Here is a 19,102-nt window from a genome sequence, read left to right as displayed (position 1 = left end):
TTTTTTTTGGGGGGGGGGGATGCTACATGTTGCACATGTAGCCCCCTTGCAAAATGAGATTTGTCCTGCCTTGTGATCCAGCCCGATTACTTGCTAGTCTGCATGAACCTGACACTTGCCTAATCCCAATGTGAAGTGCCATGCGCTAAGTGCGCAATGCCTAGTTAAACTTTGAAAGAAAAACTAATGCAATGTTGTCTCCTTTGGAATTAAAAAGTATTTTTGTTGTTACTCAAATTAAACCTTCATTAAAAAATTTTGATGGATTTTCAAGTTGCAAAGACCCACCATAAAGGAGGGGCAAATCAAGAGTGTGTCTCTCCTTTGAAATTGAATTCAATCAGAATGCGAGCACATTATACTAGCTAGTGTTCACAAAAAATATTTTTTATTAGTAGATACAAAAACCTTTAACTCCAAATTTTGGATTAAATTGCATATGTTTGTCATTTAGTAACTAAACATTTTGAAAAATTCGAAAATTTAAACCTTCTTCCTCAAAAATTTAAAGGTTTCGTGAGGAGGGGCACTTCTGGCATAAACCACCAAGACTTTGAGGTCATCGGCAACCTAAATTAAACTTCGCTCATACAGTATATTGGCAAACAGTCCACAGATGTCTACCGCCTGAAGCTGAAGCGAGAGCTACCTACCTCCATGTTGCAGAGGAAGCCTACCAGACTGGAGCTTAAGGCAGAAGACAAAGAGGAGCTGGCCGAGGCCAAGAAGCGGGCTGCGGCAGCTGCTGCGGCCGCAGCCGGCCCCACGCAGGCATCCGCATCCGCGTCAGCGGCACCCGGCCCTTCCTCGGCATCCGCCTCTTCGGCCAAGCCTGTCGCCTCCATGCTCCTTCCCACCTCCAAGCTCTCCACCAGCCAGCGCCTCGGATTAAGCAAATAGCACCACTGCTGCAGAATCCCTTTCCAGGTATCCGTTTTTTCATTTTGTTTGAAGGTGTTCGGCATGTTCTAACGATTAGCTATCAGGGTTTCAGTCAGAGAGAGTCAGCTTGCTTAAACTTGGCTCCTGTTGGACTCAAAAACTCTTCCTTTTATTTCAACACCTGGTCGTGAATTTAGGGCTTCAGTCAGAGCTTTGTCAGGTGGCTTAAACCCAGCTCTTTTTTGGGCTCAAAACCCTTAGTATAATGTCTACACCTGGTCATGCATTTAGGGTTTTAGTGAGAGCAGAGTTAGGTGGCTTAAAATTAGCACTTGTTAATTTGAAAACCCTTACCACAATTTCAAGACCTGGCCATGAATTTAAATGTGCTGGAAGGTTACAATTCCTTTGTACATTAAGAGGATATGACCCTTTGAAGGACTCTTCACAATAGGGATTTTATTGTCTGCTTTTTCACCTTGGTGTTGATTTCTGCTGCCGGGATCTTTCTATTAGAAATTTCTTCTCTTGCGAAGACAAGCAGGTTCACAGACTTGCATTCTGCCATTCTTATTCGGGCACAAAAGTATCCATAGTAAACTCATTGTATGAAAATGAGGTGGAAACTGCTTTGCATTTTTCCCCCCGTAAGGACAGTTTCATTTGGAAATAGGAGGCTATCTCCTTTGAGTAAGGATAAGTGGGAGGAGAGGGCCAACATCTTTTCTTCTAGCTTATATCTTCCCAATGGGAAGTGTTCCAAGTGAGCATTAGTAAACAAAGGCTCTTTGCTTGCAAGGGAGCTAAACTTGATTTAGATTGACCTTGCCCATCATGGTTGTTATGTCTGATGGCATCTAATCAGTACCATCTGATACTAGTATGGTACTAATTAGACTGATAAATCTTGGATCTGTGTTTGATGTTATGGTTAATTTTTTTGAAACATATAATTTAAAATCTATACTTAATGTTTGGACTTAAAGAAAATATTCTTCAAACATTTAAAGGTTGATATGCTTGAGCAAGTAGAGAGCTTGAGATGGCATAGCTACATGGCTTCCTTGCAAGCCTAAATGGTTGCAACATACTCTACCTCAGTGTAGGTAAGTCCATACATGGCGTCATTTGAGTGCTAGTAGGATTGTAAGGTCACGTGCGAGTTAGTGCATGCCTGTTAGGGCTGGGCATATTTGTATCTATTTTAGGCATTTTATTTGAGAGTATTTTGTGCTAGATTGGCATTAATGTTGGCCAACCAGGATTTATGATAGGAACGTTTATTGCCTATTTATTGGGGCTCCTTTTCCTTCTTAGTTCTTATCATTCATTCTCCAAGTGGACTTCTTGTTGGAGAGAGGAGCCGGTGCTAGTGTCCATACAACCAATGACTCACTATTGTATGCGACCATCTCATGTTTACTATATGGATTCCGCTTCCCAAGCATTCTTCTGAGTTCTCTTCTTTGTAGTGTTCTCTCTTTCCTTCTCTTTTGTCTTTTGTTCAATAGTTTATTTTACCACTTGTTTATGCTTCCATTGTTGCATCCACTTCTGATATGGTATTAGATTGTAAGATCTAGGTTCCTGTTGCTATTTTTCTACTGATTTTAGGCCCTTATATTCTATTTGTTGATCAAGTGATAGTTTGTTGTTGCTACATGATCTATTTGCTGTATGCCCTACTTGGGTTTGCTACATGTAATGTAGTGTCACCCTTCGTTTATCCCTTCAGAACATGCATTTTTAGATTGCATTGCTTTTTCTTCCCTTGGCGGCTCTTGTATAATTGATGACTGCAGATTTTTTGATTAGCATTTCTGCATTTTCAGGTTTTATCCGTAGCCTTGTGCAAGGTGATATCCTCTCACTGTCTTCTTGCAGCTTTTGGTGCTTTCAGTTTTGCACTTGTGTGCTAAGCTTGTGAATATTGCATGTATATTCTATTACTGTGCAGTCTTTGTTGTTTGATTGGTTGAATTCTTTCTTTGTATACCTTCTATTCTCTATCTTTTCGACTGTTTTTGCTGAAGCGGCTATGGTACATTGTTTGTGGAGCTATCCTTTGTCCTTAGTGTTCTTTTCCATTTCCTAAAGATTTTGATGAGGACAACTAGGGATGCGGATGATACGCGTGCCTATTCTGCTTTTCTTCGATGTATTTCTAAAGAAGTTCTATTGGTGGTTACCTCTTACAAGACATCTCCCGAAGTAGGGTCGAAGCTTCAGATATTGTACGAGACACCTTTCACCATGTGTGCATTGACCTGTTATGGATAGCCTCAATAGATGAAGTTTGAGTCTAGGGCACTATTCAATCATTTTTGCTCCATGTTACATAGGTACATGACTAACTTTGATACATGTAGTGTATCTTTCTAGAGGCACATCTTGTAGGAATGGTAATTTACAAGTTCCCCTTGAAGTTTGATGGAGTGGCGTTTGAGGGTGCAGACATCATCTACGCGTGCGAGCTTCACACATGTTCTCGATGTGCTTGAGCATGATGCATCTTTGCGTTTATAGGGGAGGCTTCCGTCTCATTATGGAGGTTCCAATGAGGCTTTTACCGCTTTAGAGAGAGGCGATAAGAAAAAGAAATCGAAGGTCTAGTTTTATCATTGTGGTAAGAAGAGCCATTTGTAGAAAGAATGAAAGGGGTTGGTAGTCTCACGGAAGAAGAAAAAGAAGAAAAAGCGAGATGCAGACTCCTTCGATGAGTGATTCTCTTTCTCAGGCTTCAACTTTGATCTTCTGGCCAAGGAGAAGTCCACAGTGCGGAAGGGTTCGACTTCTTTAGATTAAGGGAAGGTCTTGGCTGCCCCTTCCTTTGTTTCTTTTTAGTAAAGGTAATATGATCATCCCTCACAACTCTCTAGTGCCATAGAGGGAGTGTGAGAGGGTGGTGAGATGGGGCATTTAAGCCTTATCTATATAGGCATACTGATGTACAGGTTCCAGAGTGAGATATCCTTGACGCATCAATCAAAGTTGGATCGAGGTACATGATGGGTTGCTATTTGATTGAGAGGGGCTCCTAAAATTGTGCTCACATGAAGAGACACTTTGGTGGTCTTGGCCAAAGGCGGGGAATCCATGGTCACATTTTTGACAAGTGTAAGAAGCTGAGAAAAATAAGGATTTAGTGTGTAAATAATATTGATGTTATGCCATGTCACATTGACATTGGTATAAAAGGAGAGGACATGTAAATTTTCTTATCTTTTTGACACATTAATACAATTATTGTCCTTTTCTCTCTCCTTGCTTACAGCTTCTATGGCTTCTTTTTCTTTTCTGTCTTTTTCTCTCCAATTCTAGTCTTTCTCTCTCATTGTCACTCTCTTTCTCTCTCTTCCTGCAGTCTTTCTCTCTCTTTTGCTCTCTCATTTTTTTATCTCCAGTCCCCTTCTTGACAAGTGGTATCAGAGCATTGGTCTTTGATTCATTTTTCTTTCTATTTTCAGTCCTATTTTCTCCATTAAAAATTGATTTCAGACAAGTACTTGGTAAAGACAGTGACTAGTGGAGGGTTGTAGATCATCTACATTTAGTAAGAGACTACATCTGGAGATCTTCAAGGTTAGATATGGCGAAAGAATGCTAAAGTGGTAGGTCGTCATTAAAATTTCATGCAATCTGGAGATAACAAGGTTAAATGAGAGTTAATCGGGCTTAGTTTGGGAACAAACTATGATTACTTTGAAAAGAGGGAGTTCTCTTTCCCCTTTCTTGGAGTTTCTTGCAAGTTTCATGGAAGTTTACCATCAAAATGTGTTCATCTCTCTCAAATCCCTGATCTTCTTGGCCAAGCACCATATGGAATAGCTTCGCTGCTTCAAGATCTTCAAGTTGATTACCCATTTGTCAGAGAGTAGCTCAGTTATGGAGCCAAAAACAGCCCCGAAAAATGCGGCGCAATTTTCAGGCTGATTCTAGCTTGTTCTTTGCATCATGTGCTTTAGCTCCAACCTGTGGCACTCTCTTTGACCTTTGGCAAATGAAATCCTTCAGCAAACTCTCTAGATTGAACTCCATTTGTGAACTTTCAGCCTTTTTGTAAACCCCAGATGAACATTCCATGTAGCCATGAAAGCTTTAGCCCAAGCTTTCTCAATAATTTCTTGAAGATTCTTCATCTTTTCAGCCTGTGGGATCATTTTAGTAAGGATTCTTCAACAAATTGCAAGGATTAAGCACAATTAGTCAAAGATTGAAGCTTAAGAGCTTCCATGGAGCTAAAATTTGGGGGAAACAGGTTTAATGCTTCAATCTCAAGCATCTGAAGCTTCAAGATTGTTCTCAAGCATTAAATACATAAGTCTTGAAGATTATTTTGGTAACATTGGACCACCAGAGGCTTTATCAAGCATATGAGAATTGATCAAGTCACCATCAACCATGTCAAAGGTACTCTTTTTCAAATCTTAATCTATCTTACTTATCCATTTGCTGAGCTTAATCCACCTGATTGAGAGATTAAAGAATTGAATAATCTCCATCAAATTTCAGCCAACCCTTGCTTGAATCAATCCATTCATGTAATACAATGCTCTATGCATATTAGTTCTAATCAGTGAATTAGAGACTTCAATCTGAAATTTCCAGCATAACATTTGAATCCAATTGATTAAATCTATTGATTGATGAATTTGCTCACTCTAATCTATTGATTGATTGAATTCTTTTACCCAAGTTGAAATATTGTAAAATGATAAGTACTAGCAATCAGTGAGTCACTGAATTGCATTCGTAAGACTCTCTTCCTATCTAAATTTTCAGATTCCATCCAATCGCATTTCATGAAAGGGATTGAATGAATATTTTAGAAATGCATTGCATACTGATTGATTAGCATAGAATGCTACTTCCATGTTGATATACCCATCGAGGAAAAAGGTGGATGCCGCGGGAGATAGTGGGACAAAAGAGAGGTGACTCATCCTCACTATCGAAGATCTCGAAGGGGTGTAACCAACTGACCCGGAGGGAATTTGCCCACCTCTCGGTGATTCGGAGCTCGTGTAGGGAGCCTATCATGTTGTTTTGTCCCTCACACAGGTACAACGAGTGGAGAATTGAAGATTGAAGAGTTTCCAAAGGCTCAAGTACCTTCAGGATCAAAATAGGGTAAAACATGGATTTTACAAGACACTGCAGGGCATTTACAGGTCCATACAGGTACAAACTTCATTACTGAAGTACATGTGCAAGTACTACAGTGTACCTACAGGTCCTACTCAGCCTTCTATAGGGTTTGGTAGCCATTTGGGGTTACTATTTTACCTTACAAGGTGTAAATAGAGCATTCACTGGTTAAAACAAGGTGCAAGCCTGGACAATTCAAACTCAAAGATTGAGTTGCTGAATTTTCTGTTCTAAACCTGTTATAGCGTGCTATAGCTCATCTCAAAGAGGGCATTTTTAGCTTTGATTTGAACTAAAAAGTTTTGGAATCGGAGTTTCCTAGCCTAAGTTATAGCCGCTTTTTTGATAGGGGGTACTATAAGACTGCACTATTATGGTAGAGCATAAAGGCAAAAATAAGGTCCAGGATGATTATGCTCAGCAAATCGGAGATTCTATGTTGGAGAATGAACCCCAGGAGAACCCTGAAGAGCCTCAACAACATGGAGAAATCAGTGCACTTAATGATACCTTGTGTTCACATGAACGAAGGCACAGAGAACGTCATGAGGTCCTATTATAAAAAATGGAGCAAATGGTTTTATCTATTGATCAAACGAAGTCTTTTATTGAGAAATTAGTGGATTCAACGACTCAAAGGCTTCTATTGACAAGTTGGTGGAATCCAATGCTCAAATTATGGCTCAATTCTCCCAATGGATATAAATGCAAATGGGATCTAAAGAAGCGAAGGAGAAAGCGTATTCAAACAATGAGCCTTCAGTTCCACTTCAGCCACCTAACCAAAATGGTCATGGTCATGAAATTATTAGACGAAGAGGCATCCCAAATAGCCAATATAAAGTAGGTGAGACTTTACAAAGGCATGATGACTATTTGGGCAGTTTGAATGGAGCCAACTCAGTCTATTTTGGGATAGCAACCATTCCATGAAAGAGAGCTGAAAGACAAGATTATTTTAGCCAAGTTCAATGGTCAGTCATCTTTACATTGATTTAGAGGAGTGGATCTCTAAAATGGAATCTTACTTTGACATGTTTCCTAGTACTGATGACATGAAGATTCATTTTGCTTCCTTGCACTTGGAGGGATTTGCGCATACTTGGTGGAGGTATATTAAAAAAGAGAACATACTTGTAGAGAATTGGGAAGCTTTCAAGACACTCATGTCTGAAGTCTTTGTCTCTCCTCTTGAAAAATAGAAATTAGCACAGAGATGGTATGGTTTGGAGCAAAGAGGCCTAAGTGTAAGAGAGTACACTAACCAATTTCTCAACCTAGCCATGTATGTAAAGAGCATTAGTGATGAGGCTAAGCTCCACAAGTATATGTATGGCTTAGAGCCATATTTATTAGTTGATGTCATGGCACAAAACCCTACTTCTCTCTTTAAGGCTATTGAGCTTGCGAAGCGCTATGGAAGGAAATATAGAAGAGAATCTTCATTTTGGCTTGGTTTTGGACAGCCAAGGACTGTTTTTAAACATGGGCAAGTTGTTAACATTTATGGCAGTAATCATGTGGCAAATGAGGGCTTAAGAGTGTCAACTTATCCACCATTCAATGCTTCAAGACCTCAAAGTAATTTCAGGACAGCAAGCAGTCCTAGAGTTAACTTTAAACAAGGGGATAACAAGCCTAAATCCATTTCAGCCAATATGAATTCTAAATCTATTCTTATGGATCTTTACAAAGAAAGAAAGGAAAAAGGCTTATGTTTCAAGTGTGGGGAAAAGTATACACCTGATCATGCCACAAAGTGTGTATATAAAAATGTCAAACACAAGCTTCAGAGTATGTTAGTCTTTGAGGATCTTGAAGATGAGATTGATGAAGCTAATGCAATCGAATCTAATATTGAAAATGATGATATTGAGGAAGAAGTTGGGCAAGAGTATTTTTATGATCCAATTGACTCTTTTTCTTTTGATCTAGGTAGGAGTGTTTCTTTTGACCCAGGTGGGACTTGTCATGAGCCACTTGCTGCCACTAGTTGTTCCATTTCCATGGATGCTTGGACAGGTTTCTAAGAGCCCTAATACACTTCATATGAAGGGTAACATTCATGGAAAGGCAATGTTCATTTTGATAGATAGTGGCAGTACACATAGTTTTGTGAATAAGTCCATTATGGACAAGCTGAATTGTATTCCCATTGATTTACAGTAGCCCATTAGAGTTCAAGTGGCCAATGGTAAAGAAGAAATCAGCACACAAATATGCCCACAGATTTCTTTACAGCTGGCTGAAAATTTTGAAGCAAAAGTAAACTTGATTAATTTGGAAATGGGGCCTATAGACATTGTACTCGGTTGTGATTGGTTGATGACATTAGGCAAAATCACTATGGATTTCTCACAGTTGTATATGGAGTTTATCTTCAATGAACAGCTCATCCATTTACAGGGAATTCCTAGTAGATCAGATTTTCAGCTTATCACCATTCAACAACTCAAAAGGGAGTACAAGAGGCGTTCACAAATATTTGTTTTGCATTTAAATGAAGAGATGGAAGATCAGTCCAATAATTCAGCTAGTTATCTAGCCTTGATAGCTCTTCTTGAGAAGTATAGGGATTTGTTTGAGGTGCCTACTTCATTGCCTTCCAAGAGAGCAGTAGATCACCCTATTGATTTGGAACCTAACTCAAAGCCAATCAAGAAGCCACCTTACAGATTATCTAAATGTGAGCGGGAGAAAGTGGCTAAGCAAATCAAGGAGCTTCTTGAGATGGGATTCATTAAACCAAGTTTTTCATCCTATGCATCTCCAATCTTGATAGTAAAAAGGAAAGATGGATCTTTTAGGATGTGCATTGACTACAGGGATCTTAATGAGATCACAGTGAAGAACATGTATCCAATACCTAGGATTGATGATTTGCTTGATGAGCTCAAGGGGGACTCGATTCTTTACGAAGATTGATTTGAGGTCAGGGTACCATCATATTCGCATGCGAGAGGGTGATGAAGTCAAGACTGCTCTCAGGACTAATCGTGGGCTCTATCGTTTTTTAGTGATGCCATTTGAACTTACAAATGCTCCAGCTACCTTCAAGAGCCTGATGAATAAGATTTTGTAGCCTTTCCTCTTTCAGTTTGTCTTGGTGTTCCTTGATGACATTCTAATTTACAGTAAGACTTTACAGGATCACTTAGCACATATGAGGAGAGTTTTTGATGTATTGAGACATCACAAGCTTTCTCCTAAGGAGAAACGTTTTTTCATGCAGATTGAAGTGAAATACCTGGGACACATTGTTAGTGAAAAAGGGATACAGACTGACCCCAAGAAGGTGCAATGTATAAAAGATTGGCCAACACCCACTACTACTTCTCTTAGAGGATTTCTTGATCTATCTTTATTCTATTGCAGATTCATCAAGCATTATGCGGCTATTGCAGCTCCTTTGACTAACAGGTTGAAGAAGGAGACGTTCTTTTGGGATGCTCTTGCAGATAGTAGCTTCAACTAGTTAAAGGAACTTCTTACTTCTGCTCTTATCTTAGTGTGCTCAGACTTCTCCAAAGAATTTATCATCCAGTGTGATGCCAGTGGTCGTGGCATTGGGGCTGTTTTGTTACAAGAGCATGGAGTGATTGCCTTTGAAAGTCGTAAGTTGACAGATAAAGAAATGGCCATGAATGTTTATGATTAGGCGATGTTGGCTATCTTGCATGCAATAAAGAAATGACACCATTATTTGTATGGCTGCCGATTCTTACTTAGTCCAATCTTACTCCTAAGCAGTTTAAGTGGGTTCTTAAGTATTTCCTTACCTAGTTCAATCTTACTCCTAAGCAGCGTAGGTGGGTAGCTACATTGCAAAATTATGACTTTGACATTACTCATACGAGGAGTAAAGACAATATAGTGGTTGATTCTCTTTCTCGTATGTGGGCTTGCAAAGTTTCAGCAATGACTGAACTACATAGTGATTGGATTGAATAACTACAAGAGGCTTATCTTTTAGATGAAGAGCTTAGCCACACTTTTCAAAAATTACAGTAAGGTCTCATGGAAGAAAATTCGCATTATCAGCTTAAAAATGGTCTTATTTGGTTAAATGACAAGATTGTCATTCTTTCTATCTCTTCTTTTACACGGAAAATTATGGAGGAACTACATTCTTCGCCTTAAGCTGGATATCTTGGAGTTTTCAAGACCTATGATAGGATCAACAAAAGTTTTTATTGAAAAGGGCTGTGGAAAGATATCAAGGACTTTGTTATGAAGTGTATGCCTTGTCAACAGAATAAGGATAGCATCTATAAGCCAGTTGGTTTATTGCAGCCATTATCTATTCCTACAAGCAAATGGACACACATTACCATGGATTTTATTATTGGCTTACCTACAACCAAGAAGGGATGGAATAGTATATATATGGTGGTGGATAGACTCACCAAGGTAGCCCATTTCATTCCAATCAAGGCCCAGTTTACTGCTTCTCAAGTGGCCAGTCAGTTCATGGAGCATATTTTTAAACTACATGGATTACCGCATGTGATTATTCATGATAGAGACTCAAAGTTAATAACTTTTGGCAGGCGGTATTCACATCTATGGGCACTAAATTGGCTCCTTTTACGGTCTATCATCCACAAACTGATGGACAGATAGAAAGGGTAAATAAATGGTCAGAGACTTATCTTCGCCATTTTTGCTATGATGTCCAAAATTCATGGGATTCTTGGTTACACTTAGTTGAGTTTGCTTACAACAACTCTACTCATGCTAGCATTGGAGTTTCACCCTTTGAGGTTATGTATGGTTATAAGGTGTCCTTACCCACTGTCATTTTTAATGAGATAATCAATCCTCATGGGAAATAAGAGTTGGAAAGAATGAAAACCCTTCTTTAGCAGTGTATGATGAATTTGAGGAAAGCTCAAGACCAAATGAAAATGTATGTTGATGAGAAGAGGCGGCCTTTAGAGTTCCAAGAAGGAGAGTTGGTCTTATTGAAGGTGCCCAAGTCTAGGTATTCTACTTTGAAAGATGGATCTAGTAATAAGCTTGCTCACCGATTTTATGGCCCTTATCAAATCCTAAAGTGCATTGGAGACTTGGTATATAGATTGGAGCTACCCTCTTCTACAAAGATTCATAATGTCTTCCATGTTAGTCAGCTCAAGCCTTTTTATGGTGATCCAGTTGATACAATTGATGAGCTGCCACCTATTGATGAAGGTCTTATTTAGTATATCCTAGAGGTTGTTATAGGTCAGCGTGAGAAGAAGCTTCGATTTCATTCTATCATGAAATATTTGATCAAATGGAGAGGTTTACCACCTGAGGAAGCTTCTTGGAGACCTGATTCTATATTGGATGAGTTTTCTTTCTTAAGGGATACATTATGGCTGAAACCTATTGATTATGGAGCTAGTTTTGGTGTAGACTGGGTCAAGACAGCAAACAGTTTTTATTGTGCCTAATTTTCAAAATTAAGCCACCTACATAAGGTCAAAGTACTCTTCAAGAGCTATGTTTTGACACTTGGTACGCCTCATTTAGACATTTCTATTAAAAGTTATGGCAGATTTGGTCCAGCAGGATCGGTTTACACAATAAGCTGTCTACTTCATTTTGAGTTTATCAATTGAAGATCTTATGGTTCCATATACTTTTGAAGCATTCCTGATCATGTATATAGTTGAGGCTTACTCTTGTTCTTCCATTTTAGTCCATATGTCGTCATTTTTCATTCATTTTTCCATTTGTAAAGCTGTAAAAACAGAGTAGTACTTTGTTCTATCCATCCTTTTCTAGTCTTTTAAGTTTGTTTTCGAGGGCAAAAACCTTTGGAACGGAATGGATTGTAAGAAGCTGGGAAGAATAAGGATTTAGTGTGTAAATAATATTGATGTTATGCCATGTCACACTGACATCGGTATAAAAGGAGAGGATATGTAATTTTTCTAATCTTTTTGACACATTAATACAATTACTGTCCTTCTCTCTCTCCTTGCTTACAGCTTCTATGGCTTCTTTCTCTTTCCTGTCTTTCTCTCTCCAATTCTAGTCTCTCTCTCTTGTCACTCTCTTTCTCTCTTCATGTAGTCTCTCTCTTTTGCACACGCTCTCTCTTCTTTCTCTCTCTCTCTAGTTTACTTCTTGACAACAAGATGGTCTCAAATGCTATTGCAAGGCATTAATGATGAATATAGAGATTTGCTATGGTTCTTTTTTATTTTTAGGGGTTGGTACGATCGATGCTGATATTAGTTTCTCTTCGAGACACCTTGGTGGTGGCTTGATCTCCCACTACTTAGGTATCCATGGTTCTACTCTGGCAGTTCTATGCTATATGGGCTATGATGAGTCATTCTCCTTGTCATTGTATTAGATCACCCACGATTTGAGAGAGGGTGTTAGCAAGATTGTCAGCTTGTGTGAGTCAATGCATGTTATTAGGGCTAGGCACATTTGTATCTATTTTAGGCATTTTATTTGTGAGTATTTTATGTTAGATTGGCATTTATGATGTTGGTCAATGTTGGCCGACCAACATTTATGATAGGCATATTTATTGCCTATTTATTGGAGCTCCTCCCCCTTAGTTGTCATTATTCATTCAATAGGTGGACTTCTTGTTGGAGAGAGGAGCCGGTGCTAGTGCCCTCGTAGCCACTGAGGCATTGTAAATGATTGTCTCGTGTTTGGTAATATGGATTTCATTTCTTGAGCATTCTTCTGAGTTGTCTTCTTTGCAATGTCTTCTCTTTCTTTCTCTTTTGTCTTGTGTTTAGCAGTTTATTTCACCTTTTGTTTATGCTTCCATTGTAGAAGTACTGTTTTGAATGGATTGGCTCTCTTGCCTTAACATACTAGCCTAGACAATCTAGCAAGGTGACATTGAGAGACCCAAAGAAACTATGCCACCTATGAAAGTGAAGACAATACCTATAGTAGACCTCCTTGGTGTAAAAAGTGGTGCAGCAATGGAAGCATAGACAAGTGCTGAAATAAACCGCTGAACATAAGACAGAAAAGAAAGAAAATATAAGAACGCTGCAAAAGAAGAAACTTGAGAGATGCCCTTGGGAAATGGAATCCATATACTGAACACAAGAATGATGCATACAATAGAGAGTCACTGATTGTATGGGCACTTGCACCAGATCCCCTCTCCAAGAAGTCCATGTGTGGTGGTGAAGATTGAATGAGGGGGAGCCATAGACTAAATAGAATAAAAATATGGGATCAATAAATGTTGATTGGCCATCATTAATGTTGGTCAATTGGCAGCATTCAATGTCAATCTGCATGGAAAATACGCATAGAAAATGCCTAAAAATTAAAATACAGACTAAAATGCCCAATTACTCTAACCCCAATTACTTTAATATGCATTTTTTAAATCACATGCTTGAGTTCAGACTTTATGTGGCTAATTGCTAACTCAAGCATGCTATGTGGTTGCCATTTGACACTTTGGTTCCACATGGGAGTTCTGAGCCTTGTTTCTCGTATAGAGTTTCTTGATTTTGCAGCATAACAATGGAAACTACTTGTACAGTGTTAGCTAATGGATGAAGAGGGTTCAAACCCCCGGTATTCAAAAGAATACTTCAGTTTTTAAGTCCGACTCTTTAAACCTCTCACAACTGTTTTTATTGGTTTTTTAGTGGCTTTTCTCCGGGATAAGGTGCTTTAAGGTGAGTGCTCTTACAGGCAAGTCAGTGACGAGGTGCTAAGGCCACAACGTATAACTTGCATACAGAATGGATTGGCGGCCTGCTTTTTTATCAATTATTCCATAAAACTGGAACAGAAATGACATCCCTCATGTCCTCCAACCTATTGATATGATCATTCATGGAAGGAGAATTATCAATAACAAGCATTCGTAATTTCTTCTCAAGAGTAATTTGGTGGGTGAATGTCTTTTGATGGTACAAAGATGTGAGCTTTCACTACACTTACACTGCTTTTTGCAACTTGCACGCATGCACTAGGATAGAATCTTGTAAGCTCATAAAGAGGAAAGATTGGGATCAAGAGTTGAGCTGATTCCATAAGGTTGCACAATCCAACAGTGGCATCCTCCACTAGACATGAAATATGTGGGTAACAAACTCCCAAAGATCAAAGGTATCAAGGATACACTCCTCTTTACATGACCAAAGTGAGTAGTTGGAACCATCAAGCCAATCTTCTTTGGACAAAGAAGGGAGTATGGACAACCTGGATAAAGGGTGCCTTGAAAAGCATATGAAGGCTAGTAGAACATGCCTTTTGTGAAACCTGGAGAGAATGAGAAGGAGAGGGTTCTTGCATAAACAGGCTAGGTGACCTCCAATCATCGTGTGAACTAGCATGAAAATCGTGCCATCTCTCGGAGGAAGGAAGAGAGACCTCATTCTTTGAGTCAACAAAGAACTGATCATAAGATATCTTTATATATATCTACAAACAACCACAAAAAGTTGTGTTTGGCTATAGACAGCCTTGAACTAAGAGGTATCAACTATAGGATGCAAAGATGTCAGTGTAGAAGGTTTGCCTGAGGGAGAAATACTGTTGATTGCCTAGGAAGGATGCAGAAGCACCAAAACGCAAATGTGAATGTTGTCACTTGGTCTAGGAAGGTTGCATTTGACTGCAAAAGGTAGTTGCCTAGCCAACAGACAGTTGCCACCGCCTAGTAGTTTGTGCAAAATGTTGATGACTTGATGTCGCCTGATGCCAGATGTTGACACTTGATGCGTGATGATGACAATTGATGTCTAAAAGCAATCGCCTACCTCTAGATGATGACGTTCAAGTAATAGATGCAGTCGCTAGTTAGCAGGAGCTTGCATTTTTAGCGAACATGGATGTAAGAGAGACAATTTGCAAGACAATAAGAAGAGAAACTTGCAATGAACAAGGAACAAATGTTGAATGTAGGAGATTGATTAGTCTCATAGTGCACTGATGATGATGGCAACATCAAAGACAGAGAAAGATGACAGAGTTGGAGTGTGCACTTGCCAAGGAAGGAAGGAAGATGATGACCTAGTGATCATGAAGTGTGGAGAGGGCTAGGCTATAAATAGCGAATAATCGTGAAATCTGGTCGACCTGCCCTAGAAGGATGCCAAGAAGTGGGCCGACTAGCATCTAATGTTGGTCATGTTAGTAAACATGCGAGAAAAAATATAGATGACATAGAAAAATCTTGGAAGGCTCAAACAATGCATGATAGGCAAGGATAGCTTGGGAAATGTATAAATTGCATAAGAAAAGCACATTGGAAATCGAAAATTGAAAGAAATGCATAGAAATGCATACAGATGGCGACTCTAGGATGAGTAGCCCCCCCCATCAAAACACATGACAAACATATTACATCTCCAAAAGTCCTCATCGATTAAGTCTCACATGCAAGTGATGACAAGGCATGATAAATATGACTACTAATAGAGACAACTAGCTTGGAAGCCCCTCCATAAGCAGAGGGGAATGGAGCTTGTATGATGGACTTTCATGGTCACACGTTGCTCAAATAGCTCCTCTATAAGGATGGCCAACTCGGTGAAGACAACTTGGGCACCAAGTCTAGTAAGGCCATGAATATAGAGGAGTAGAAAGTCTTAGATTGGAACATGTAGGACTTTCAAAATAGGGCTTAAGGATCTGTTAGGCAATAACGACAAAGTGCTAACACCACTAATAGGCATTGAATAAATCTCACCAACATTGGCAAGTCCCTTAGATGGATGAAGATCCTCTAAATTCTAATAAATCTTCACATGGAGTCATATGACTTGAAGCACCTTTGTTAATAAGCCAAGGCCTCTTGAAAGACGAAGCATCCATTGAAGAAGGCTCCTCCAATGTATGGATATGAAGGAACATAGACTTATGGGTAACTGTTGTAGAGGTAGAGGAAGGCTTAGATTATTTAGCTCCATCCTTCACTCCGAATAGAGGTGAGGGTACTTCTTCCGACATTTCTCTTCGGGACGTGTTTCCTTCTCATAGTGTGGGCATCTGGCTTTTCTAAATTTGTTTTAGAGCTTGAATATCTCTCCTATCTTTCCTTTTTGTGATTGGCCTTTGATTTCTCCTTCTTCTTCCTTCCTTTTGTAAATGCTGCGAAAGCTTTCGCAGAGAGGGATCCATCCGCTTCAACCTCTATGTGATGCTTGTTATGCTCCAAGTCAAGCATGGCTAGCCCTCCCATAGAAGAGTCTCTTGAGTCCTTGATGTAAGAAGGTTGGTGTAGAAGACATTATATTTCAAGAGATTCATCGCCATATCCTTCGAAGATATCATCCTGTCAAGGGATGCAAGCTTATCCCTCATATCTTTCAACTTGTTGATGTAATCCTTCACAGAGCGAGAGTTATCAATAGAGAGCATTCATAGTTTCTTCTTCAAGGTCATCAATGACGCCTATCAATGGGAGTTTGAATAGACTCCTCATTTGAGTCATGAAAGGATTGGAATTGGTGATATTTTGTGTCTCTCGACTTGCAAACACACCAAATTTGCTGCGCTTGATTGTAGAAGAGCGTAAATGAGAGAATAGTCAGCTACACTTGCAAGAAAACAGTTGTTTGGCTTTGTTGAAAGCACTTGTAAAACACAAAAAACATTGTTTTTTGCAAGAAATAGCAGGCTGATTTGTCCTAAAGTGGCCACTAAATATACAAACACAAAAAGAGCCAAAATTGACATATTGGTGAATGAGGGCTCAAATTTGCTAGTTGGCCATTAAAAAATGGTCAACTAGCATCATTTGGTCACAAAAATGCTGATGTGGCAAGCAATAAATGCCAACAAGGGTAGACATGGGAAATTGCAATATGGGGGAATTGCATGGGTTGACAAGTGTGCTTGGGAAAACAAAGAAATGTACATCTAAATTGATTGAGGAATAAAATGCATGCTCTAAATAGGATTGCCTCGTATGTCAAAGCACATTATAGACATGTTAGAGCTCCTAATGTCCTTGTTTGACTTAGATTGAGGCTCATAGGTAGGAGATGACAGTGCATGATAAACACAATTGCTAACATTAACTTCATGGATCTGACTCAGGGCATCGATAACCATATTAGTTGCATTCTTATGATAACGGGTCTCAAACTCAAGCTCTTGCATAAGCTTTGTCAATCTTGCCTTATGGCCACAAACATTAAGTTGACAAAGGTACTTTAATGAGTGGTGGTCAATCTAAATGATCAATTGGATTCCACACAAATAATGACACCAACTTTTAAGTGCATGGATGACCTTAGACAATGCCATCTCTTGAGTTGTGTAGCATGTTTAGGTATGTATGAGCTTAGGCTCTCAAAGGCAACGAGTTAGCCAACATGATGAAGGATTGCACCCATAGCACAATCACTCGTGTCCATATGAACCTCAAATGATTGGTTTAGATCTATAATTTGCAACATCGATGTAGTAGTAACTAGGCGTTTAGATGTTTGAAAACATTGATTATATCATTGGTCAAAACAATTGGGGGACTAACTTTTTTTTTTTTTGCTTGCTTTGGATAACTGTAAGCAAAATGTGTTAAGGATTCAACAATACATGCAATTTTAAATATGAGATATAAAGCTCCATGCAGCGAAATTCGCTCTTGGATAGTTTTGCCAATAAGCACTCTTGTATCGAAAGACATAAGATGATATGTAGGTGGTTTGAATGGTTGTCCAATAAATTACTATAAATAAGTACAGTGTTGCATTCCATGCATGTGTGAAATGTTTTGTATGGTATGTAGGGATAAGATGATATATTGGTGGTTCGTACGGTCGTCCACCAATGTACTATAAATAAGTCTCAAATAAGTATAGGGTTGCATTCCATGCGTGTGTGAAATGCTTTGTATGGTACCTAAAGGATCCTTACATTCCTACATTGTTCGAAAAACCTATTCATTAAAAGTGATCGTTCGTACTTTTTATTTTGAAATATGACTTTTTTTTGGGCCATTGTCTCTTACTCATACACACCTATTTTTAAACTTCATATACAAAGTAGCTTCTAGTCTTCTGTCTCACCTTGGTCCATATACATGGGTAGTCTTACCTCTCATCTCATCATGACAAATTAGTCTTCTTCAATCTTCCTCTCTTGAGCTTAAGCCTCATCCACCTTCCATTCAAGCTTCATTATCTAGACTTCAATCTACTCTTTCCCTCTCTCTCCCTCTCTCTTTTCCTCTTCCACTTTAACCTACTCTCCCTTTAGCTTTCTCTTCCTCTTTCGCTCTTATCCACACCTCTCTGTCTCTGTCTCTCTCCTTATCCCTCTTGCTATTTCTTTCTCACTTTCATCCACATATACAAAATCTCTCCCCTTCTCCCCCCCCTCCCCCCCCCCCCTTCTCTGTCTCTCTCTTTCTCTCTCACTTCCATCTATGCTCCCTCTTTTTCTCTTTTTTTCAAATATATTTCTCTCTCTCTCCTCTCATTTTTCTCCATGATGCATAAGCATCTTAATGAAGCTTTTCGTCTTTCTAGCGCAAATCTTGAGAAGACTACAAGTAAGTCAAATTGCTACTTATGGACTTGCAAGTTTTGTACGAAGACCATGACAAGTAGTGTGACGAGGCTTACCATTCTCTTGACCAAGGTGGGTGGTTAATGAGACCCAATTATAAGTGTGTTATTGTTGGAAACAATTATGCACTTTTCAAGAGACGGATCAAATAAATCATTCATCATCCATTGGAAAGTTGAGGGAGCATTAGTCAATTTAAAATATAGGACCAATAACTAGTAGTATCGAAGTCTTTAAGACACCCTTAGGAGCTATTCACATTTGATGGTATGTAGATCTAAAGATTAATCTTAGTGAAATAACGTACACCATAAAGTTGATCTATAAGATCATCTTTCGAGGTAACATATATTTATTCTTGACGGTCACTTTATTGAGACCCTTATAATCTATATAGAAGCGAATTGTGCCATCTTTCTTTTTTGCGAGATGGACAAGTCTGTCCCATAGAGATTCATTAGGTTCAATAAAGCCATTTACTAGGTAATCATGAAGTTTCCTAGCTATCTTGTTTTCCTCCTTTAGCTTGAATTGTTAAGGCTCTTGGGTAATGTCTCAATTT

At 39.0% G+C, this 19,102-nt stretch overlaps 1 protein-coding gene across 5 annotated transcripts in view; it reads left to right on the top strand.

Annotated features, from left to right (window-relative positions):
* The first annotated feature begins 524 nt into the window (after positions 1 to 524).
* Positions 525 to 19,102, top strand: part of LOC148011223 (uncharacterized) — a 34,842-nt gene continuing 16,264 nt past the window's right edge. For 3 of the 5 annotated variants that reach the window (XM_087670878.1, XM_087670879.1, XM_087670880.1), the window contains exon 1: positions 525 to 927. In XM_087670878.1, coding sequence (XP_087527004.1) covers positions 658 to 900 — 243 coding nt within the window. In that variant the 5' untranslated portion in view covers positions 525 to 657 and the 3' untranslated portion in view covers positions 901 to 927. The remainder of the gene's footprint in view (positions 928 to 19,102) is intronic. The other 2 variants (XM_087670877.1, XM_087670876.1) reach the window with 1 other exon arrangement.

The sequence above is a fragment of the Lygodium microphyllum genome, chromosome 28, assembly GCF_053477565.2.
Source record: "Lygodium microphyllum isolate KBCC chromosome 28, Lygodium_microphyllum_v1.1.10, whole genome shotgun sequence".
Taxonomy (NCBI): domain Eukaryota; kingdom Viridiplantae; phylum Streptophyta; class Polypodiopsida; order Schizaeales; family Lygodiaceae; genus Lygodium; species Lygodium microphyllum.
This window is presented reverse-complemented; position numbering and strand designations above follow the sequence as displayed.